At 50.8% G+C, this 8,657-nt stretch overlaps 1 protein-coding gene across 1 annotated transcript; it reads right to left on the bottom strand.

Annotated features, from left to right (window-relative positions):
- Window positions 1-5,630: 5,630 nt before the first annotated feature.
- On the bottom strand, window positions 5,631-7,977 carry LOC132334728 (zinc finger protein 436-like). Its single transcript, XM_059860825.1, has 3 exons — window positions 7,830-7,977; window positions 7,112-7,177; window positions 5,631-6,956 (listed from the first exon to the last, which is right to left on the bottom strand). Exons 1-3 carry the CDS (start codon window positions 7,960-7,962, stop codon window positions 5,866-5,868), a joined length of 1,290 nt encoding a protein of 429 aa, XP_059716808.1. The 5' UTR covers window positions 7,963-7,977; the 3' UTR covers window positions 5,631-5,865.
- Window positions 7,978-8,657: the final 680 nt, after the last annotated feature.

Raw genomic sequence — 8,657 nt, 5'->3', positions numbered from 1 at the left:
GTGGAACGGTGCCTGCCACGTTGCCCTTCTCTAAAAACAGAGACTAGGACTGGAGGTTTGGGCTCTAAGCACAGCCAGCAGCCTGGCCCAGGCACAGGCCACGGCGGGACAGGGGGACAGGAGCCTGCTGCGACTGACCGTGGCTCTCTGGTTTCTCTCTGCAGGCTGCCAGCACCTCATGCCATGGGAACGGCACCGATCGGCCTGCCAGGCTCAGGGGGCTGGAGGGCAGCCCGTGTTCATTTGCTGTCAAAGATAAATTATTTTGGGTTTTTTTTTTGTTATCGTCGTCATCGGAGCATTTCTTTCATCCTTTTCCAAGCTTTTGGCCTGTTGTGATAAATGGATGTGTTTCGTGCTAACAAAGTCTGGTGGTTTATACCAGCTGGACTCTATTGTGTTCTATACCATGTTTTATTTCCTGCATAGGTAAAATAACATGTATCAAATTTGATCAAAAAGAGAAATGAGGGAGTGTGAAAACATGGATTTGTGGGATGTAGAAGATACCAAAATTCAGTCTTTAATAAAAAGCATGAGTTAATATTATCCAAAGAGAAGATGGGGGAAATTGTGATAAATGGATGTGGTTTGTGCTAACAAAATTGTAATTATATCAATATTTTGGGAAGAAAATTGGAAAGGTATATGTGATTCATAGTATGAAGCAGATGGGTTTCTTTGTAGATGATACATGTGGGAAACAGGATACAGGAGATTGGAATTGGCCTTGATGAACAAAAGTTAGGAAGACTCCCGAGTCAGAATTGGCATCAAGACGAAGTTAAGACAACTCCCAGGACAGGATCGGCCATGACATGAATAACGTTGGGACAATTCCAGACAGGGAGTCTAAAAGAGTGTTCTTTTCTATAAAATAAAAAGGCTTAATTGGAGCATAGTGCTTACTTACACAACACAGGACTTGGGGCACATGCACAGCCTGCCAGGTTATTCAGAGGACAGTGAGGAAGACTGTCAGCCTTCCTCCAAGGAGAGCCCCAGAGAGCCAGAAGCCCCCTTAGCCACAGCGGGAGCATGCGCTGTGAGTGTGGTGATGTTGATTTCAAGAAGCAGAAACAGGAGGAGATTTACAGGAAAACATTGATGAATATGTATTAGCCCACAGTACTTAAGTTGTATTTGGATCCTTTTGCCTTTTGCACATCAGGCAGGGTGGGAAGCCCTCCCCATACCCTGAGCAGTTTTGGTTATGCTTTATCCAAACCACTGCCAAATTTCTTTTTGTAACTACTGGAATCTATTTGATTGTATTGTTTTATCTCAGTTAAAACTGCTGCTAAATTTTAAGTTTGTGGTTTATTGAATTAGACATATGGGACCCCATATATAACATGAAGAATATGACTTAATAGTTTACAAAACCAAAATGAATATCATTCAGCTAAATTAACAAGGAATAGGAAAGCATTTGAGACTTAATCACAAAGGATAAAATAACAGAAATGATGATACTTGATTAAATGAATACGTTTTAACCTAATGAGTTATTAGCTCAGTCTCCTCTGGCTTTTGATCTCCTCCCCAGAAGGGGAGCAGTTCTTTGAACTCCTCTTCACAAGGGGCACAGTCTTTAGGGTTTGGTCTCGGCTTTGGCAGGGGGTGTTGTTTTTTGGATGATGATGACTGCCAAAAAGCCCCCTTAAATCCCCCCCAAAACCTCTAAACCCCCCCCCACCAAACCTCCCCCCAACCCCCTCAGGATGAATTTTTCATTCATTTCAGGTAATTTTGGATGGATTTGGGGGATTTTGGTACTTTGTGGATGCTGAAGTGGGCATAGGATTCAAATCCACTCAAAATGCCCCCCTAAAATCCCTCCAAATCTACCCCAAAACCCCTCAGGATGGATTTGGAGGTAATTTTGGGTGAATTTCAGGTAATTTTGGGTCAATTCTGGGTGGATTTGGGGTGGTTTTGGTACCTCCTGGACACAAAATTTGGTGTAGGATTCAAACCCAGACAAAATCCCCCCAAATCTCAAAACCCCACAAATTTTCCCCCCAACCGCCTGGTTGTTGGGTCGACTTTTTGTGGATTTTGGGTTAATTTGGAGGAAATTTTGGGTGGTTTTAGTACCTTGTGGATGCCCAAGCGGGTGAAGGATTCAAACCCAGCCAAAATCTTCCCAAATCCCCTCAAAACTCCCCTCAGATTTCCCCCAGAGCCCCTCAGGATGGGTTCTGAGGTAATTTTGGGTGGATTTGGGGTAATTTTGGTTCCTTTTGTGAAGTGGCGAGGGCCCCGGGTGCAGGGCTTGGAGCGGGGCTGAGCAGCGGGGCAGGAAGGGGGGGAAGGAGGGAGGTGTGAACCCCCCCTGAGGATCCCCTGATGGGGACACCCCTAAAAAGTTCTGTGCCAGGATTGAGAAAAAAACGGGACCTTTGCTTTTTTTGGTCTTCAGGCTGTTGTTTATTTTTCTCTTACCAAAAGTTCAGCACCCCATCTGCACACCAGACTTAGCGTACAAAGAGAAGGCACCAAAAGTCATAGGACACACAGGTTCAAGGTCTTTTAAAATCATTTTGCCTAATTAACTCTTAGAACGCATTTTATTTTTACCTTTCTACCAGTAACTAATTCTTTGTCTGCCACTCAGCATCTGCATTGCAGCTCTTTCCAACCAATCACCCTGTGCTCCCAACACAGCAGAAAATGGAGGAGATGAAGAACGAGAAGGAGATCAGGCAACGCCCAAAATCCTCTGTCTTGTCTTCTATCCACCCTCATACTGAAAACCCCAAAGCTCTCAGTTTTTCACCCTGTGATAAACTACACTAATCTCTATTTCACACACTCGTAGATTCCAATTCATCCCAAAGTCTTGGAAGCTTTCTCCATGGACAAAAGTTAAAAGCAGTGATCTCTTGGGGATCAGGACTTCTCAGGACAGGCAGGGAGACATTCCCTGTGCCCTGGGTTCCAACAGCAGGGGGGAAGGGGAGGTTGGGGACAGGAAAAGAAGGACTTGGGCAGGAAAAAGGGGAACCTTAAACAGCGTGGTAAGCGCCATTTCTAGAGGGAGGGCCCGGGACGGCGCGGCCGTCACCTTCCCGGGTAGGTGTGGATACACAATCCAGGTCAGATTTCCCATGGATCCATCTGGGAAACATTAGGGAGCTGGAGATGAAGAATTCTGAACAACCTCGCAGGTGGTGTTTGTGACAATTGTTTTCCTCATGGATTTTTACCCCAAGGGGTTTTCTTAATTAGCCAATTGTGTGAAATGTAAAATAACCAATCAGGTCCACCGAAATCAGGACTGAGTATAAAAAAATGCGTCTCCTAATAAAGATGATTTTTGGCTTTCTGAAGATGCATGGAGTGTGTCACTCATTTATCCGTGTCATTTCTGACTCAGCAGTGACAGGCAGGAAAGGGGAACATGGAAAGATGGGGGGGAGGAGGACACAGAACGGAGAGAGGACAGCAGCGCTCCCGTGTCACCTCTGGATGGATTCTGTCCCTTGTTCTGCCCTCAGGAAAAGAGAGACAGGGTGGCACAGAGTGTTGGGAAGGATGAAAGTTTGACAAGAAACTTTAACAGATATGTGTGCATGACAGAAAGATTTTTGAATGCAGAATCTGAAGAAGGAATAGAAATGAAAGCAAGTTTTGATATAGAAGAAAAGAAGTGCTGGGCCAGTCTTACTGGGTAACTAAGGCAAAGGCTGTGCTACTTACAAGGGGTTTTTATGGCTTAGAGCAAAGGATAAACCCACCTCAAACAAGAAGATGTTTTTACCAAGCAAAAAGATTCCATAGGCAAACAAGACTGTCAATACTGCAAATAGAAAAAAGGTCTCAGAATTTTCCATTGCAAGAAAACTGAAAAATAACTTCTAGCTTAAACTGTAAGGTACTAACGTTTAGTGACTGGAGAATAGTAATATGAATATGGTAATTACAGGAGTTATGATAGGCTATAGATAAAAGTAAAGGTAATGACTGGTTCTACTGTATTAAGATGCTCAGCAAAGCAGAGTATATAATGCACTATAACCAAAGCTAAAGGGTCCCCAGGCTTGTCTGCAGCTGGAGCTGACAGCTGGAGGCACAGGCTCTGTCACCAGACCCTGGACTGCTGTAACATCTTGGATACAATAAACTGCATTTTGGAGAGCTGCCTGGAGTCCCTCATCTCTCATTCAGGCTCTTACAGGAAAGGGACACAGGGTGACAGAGAGATGGCAGCAACCCCGTGCCATGCTGGCAGTTTTCACTCCTTGCTGCACTCTTGGGAACAGAAGGGTAAGGAAAGATATGGGCAATGTTATGGATACATCTTCTAATAGTGGCTTTTAGCAAATATTAAAATGGATTTTATATCTGTGATGTTAAAGCAACTTTGTTGTAAAGATACAGCTTTTATTTCTGTTGTTAATTAAGCTTCATGAAATAGCTGCTTGTGTTAAAATTCCTGCTGGGATGGGATAACATCCAATGCACACAGGATGAGGACACCTGCACAGATCTGCCAACTATCAGCACTCCCCATCTGAAGGCAGAGTGGAACAAGGCCCAAAAACTGGAGGTGATAAAGAGAAGGAGCCAAAACCACAGCCAAGAAACACACATGCTCTGAAAAGGCAGACCCAAGGAGGGGCCATGTAAAATCATTCCTGGAATATGTAAAGCAGTTTATGGATATGCATGAGGGTCTATGAATATGCAACAGGCTGATGTAAAGGAAAAGGCATTTCAGGGGGATCCCCGAAGGGAACAGGGTGCTCCTGGCTGAGTGCCAAGATGCACCAGGCCATAATAACCATTGCTCCATGGTCCTGGTCTCCCACTGTCCTTTATTAAACTTTTTACATTTTCACAGGAGAGTGAATGTGGTTTTCACATTTAGGAACGATTTCAGTTTTTTCGTTTTTTTAAAGGAGGGAGTTTTGAAGAGCTGCAAGTGGCTAATCTGCCTGCAACAAGGACCATTCCACGGGCTCTTGTCACCTTTCCTGACACGTCTTCTGCAGCTCATGGAGGGTGAAGCCCTGGAGGCTCCTTAGGGGTGGTTATGGACGATTGCAGGCAGCACCTCGATGCTCTGGATCAGCGGTGCCCCCTCCTGGGAACCCCCACGTTTTCCAGTTTCTGTGAAGCTGCCTGTGAAAAACACGTTCACTCTCCTGTAAATTAATGGCCCATTAACAGCAGATATCTCCTGGAGGGAGGAATGGTTGTGGAAGAGATAAACTGCCCAATGCACAGAAGATAACTGCCCCACCTCTGACAGATGGCAAACACAACACACACTTATCTTGCAATCCAGGACCTGTCCTCACTGGCTGCCCCCATTCTGCAGAGTTCATGGTGCCCAGGGAGGCTGCAGCTGCCGGTGCCGGGAACAAACAAGACAGGTCTTGGTTTCAGAGATCTCCAGAATCCATTTCTGACCCCAAAAAACAGGGCAAAGGCAGGGCCATGGGGTTTTTATAGGGTACGCCAGGGGTGGAGTTTGGGTTTGGGCCAGGGGAGGAGTTGTTAGCAACACAAGAAGGGTTAGATCAAATTCCTGCCTTTTAGCAACAGGTGCACTCCACACAGAATGTGTCCCCAAATCCTAAATTCCTCCTCAAACATCTGAGAAATGGTGGGACTTTAGATATCTTTGATCAATTTCATTTATTTAACCATGTTTATGGTGGTTTTAAGGGATGAAGATGGGGCACAAGAAAATCATTGCCAGACCAAAAGGAGAAGCAGCCAGGTGTGTTCCCAACATGGATCACAGGAATGTGGGGGACCAGGGCTCTGCCCAATGTGGCTCCTCCAGTGGGGGATGGAGCTGGAGCAGCACATGAAGCTCTTCCTGCATTCGGGGCACTCGCAGGGCTTCCCTTACCGGTGCCTCCGTTGGTGTCGGGTCAAGTGAGAGCTCCACCTGAAGCTCTTCCCACACTGGGGACACTCGTAGGGCCTCTCCCCAGTGTGGATGCGCCGGTGGGTGATGAGGGTGGAGTTGTGCTTGAATCCCTTCCCGCAGTCAGGGCACTGGAAGGGCCTCTCCTCTCTGTGAATCTGATAGTGCAGGAGGAGATGGGAGTTGCTCCGAAACCTCTTCCCACACTTAGAACACTCGTAGGGCCTCTCCCCAGTGTGGATCTTTTGGTGGAGGATCAGGTTGGAATGCCGGCTGAAGCTCTTCCCACACTCCCCACACTCATGGGGCCTCTCCCCTGTGTGGGTTCTCCGGTGACTGATCAGGTTGGAGCTCCGGCTGAAGCTCTTCCCACATTCCCCACACTCGTGGGGCCTCTCCCCAGTGTGGATGCGTCGGTGCGTGACAAGATGGGCATTTCGCCTGAAGCCCTGCCCGCAGTCGGGGCAGCGGAAGGGCCTCTCCTCTGTGTGAGTGTGATGGTGCTTGAGGAGATTGGAGCTGGTCTGAAACCTCTTCCTGCACTGATCACACTCGTAGGGCCGTTCCCCAGTGTGGGTCCTCTGGTGCAGGATCAGGTGGGAGCTCCTCCTGAAGCTCTTCCCACACTCCCCACACTCGTAGGGCCGTTCCCCAGTGTGGGTCCTCTGGTGCAGGATCAGGTTGGAGCTCCTCCTGAAGCTCTTCCCACACTCCTCACACTCGTAGGGCCGTTCCCCTGTGTGGATCCTCAGGTGATTGATCAGGTGGGAGCTCCTCCTGAAGCTCTTCCCACACTCCCCACACGTGTGGGGCTTCTCCCCACCATGGAGCTGCTCATGGAGCACCAGCTCTGAGCTCTGGCTCCATCTCTGGCCGCCTTCCCGGCCCAGGCTGGCTCTTTCCCCCTCAGATCCCCGCCATCTGCGTTTGCAGCCCCTCCTCGTGCGGGATCTCCGGGGCTTTTCCTCCCCGTTGGGTTCCTGCGCCGTGGAGCCGCTCAAAACGGCCTCTGCTGCCTGGTTCTGCCCCGGGGATTTGTCCTCCCTGCTCTCCATGCTCAGCTCCTGCTCTGGAGGAAGAGGGATAAAAACAGGATGGGATTTGCCTCCGTGGCACAGGCAAGGGGAAGGAGATCCCCCCAGGGCTGTCCTGCAGCTGGGGGCCGTGCTGGGCTGGGAGATGGAGCAGGACAGAGGGGGAAAGGGGCACTGACTTCCTCCTCACCTGCCTCAGTGTCCCAGGGCACCTTCCTCTTCCTCACTGCCTCCCAGGGGCTGGCAATGGGAAATCCTGGTTTGGGTAAAACAATGGATGACCACGTGGATTTTGAAGGTCCCTCTGCCCAAGTCCATCTCTATAAGTCACAGGCCACCTGGGCTCCATAAAAACCTCCCAAACACCAAAATTCAGCCCTGAAAAAGCCTCCAAAGAGTTCCCTGTCCCTGGTCCCTCTGGTGTTCGGGGTTCCCCCCTGTCCCAGCTGCTGGGGGTCACACTTGGATTGGGGGTCCCCCTTCTCCTCGGTGCCTGCCCTCCCCAGGCTGCTGGCAGTTCCAGCAATCCCTAAAGCTCCCCCCTCTTCACTCTCACTATTTTGGGATGCCAGGGCTGTTTGGGCTCCTGGGTCCTTTCTCCCCTCACTCTCTGCTCTGGGCTGCAGGGGCTCCAAGGAGTCCCCCCTGCCCCTCTCCAGCTCTTGAGGGTCCCGCCAATGGCGGCGCTCCCCCCTCTCTGGGCTCCCCACTTTGGGCTCCTGGGGGACACAGGGCTCTGCTCCTCCAGGCTGCCTCTGCCGGCAGCCACCACCGGCACCTCCCGATGTCCCCCCAAGGGGCCTTTTCCACTAAGCCTTGGACTTCTTAATTCTCCAAACATCCCCCCAAAAAACCCAACCCAGGGATCCCCCCGGGATATCTGGGCCGAGCTCCCCCTCCCCGCTCACCTGCGCGATGGGGGGGGGCGATGATCCCACAGGTGGGGGCTGCGAATTCAGGTAGGGCTCGAGCACATGGTTCCGTCTGCCCAGCCTTGATCCGCCTTTGTCCCTCCTCTTCCTCCCGCTCCTCCCCTTCCATCCCCACTCCTTGTCCTCCTCTGCAGTCTTATCTCCACCTCCTTCTCCTCTTCCATCCCTCCCCTTCTATCCCTACTCCTCGCCCTCCCTAACCCCACCTCCTTTCCCTGCTTCTATCACTGCTCTCTCTCCGCCTTCATCCCTCCTCTTCCATCTCCCCCCCCTCCTCCCCCTCCCTAACCCCACCTCCTTCTCCCCCTCCATCCCTCCCCTTCCCTCCCTCCTCCTCCTCCCCCAGCAGCAGCGACACCCTCGGTGCCCCGTTCCCGCAGAAGGAGCGGGGATGGAGCCGGGACAGGTCGGGATGAGCAGCGCGGGGCTCTCGGCTGCTCCCAGCCGCTGCGGGCGGGGGGAACCCGGCCCGGGCCAAAGGAGAGGCAAACTGGGAAAACTGGGGGCTGCACATCCAAACTGGGCCTTGCTGGGGACCCTGCCTGGGCACTGCCAGCCCTTGGGGCTCCTCTCGGCACCTCCGGGAGGGGGGAACGCACCCAGGGCTGGGGGATCCCAGCAGTGGCAGCGCTGCCGGGGACTGGGCTGGACTGGGATGGTACTGGGAGTGACTGGGGCTGTACTGGGTTTGTATGGACATCATACTGGGAGTGACTGGGACTGTACTGGGTTTGTACTGACATCATACTGGAATCGTACTGGGAGTGACTGGGACTGTACTGGGTTTGTACTGACATCATACTG

This window comes from Haemorhous mexicanus, chromosome 16 (assembly GCF_027477595.1).
Source record: "Haemorhous mexicanus isolate bHaeMex1 chromosome 16, bHaeMex1.pri, whole genome shotgun sequence".
NCBI classification, from domain to species: Eukaryota; Metazoa; Chordata; class Aves; order Passeriformes; family Fringillidae; genus Haemorhous; species Haemorhous mexicanus.
Note: the sequence above shows the minus strand (reverse complement) of the source record. Positions and strands in the feature narration are given on the sequence as shown.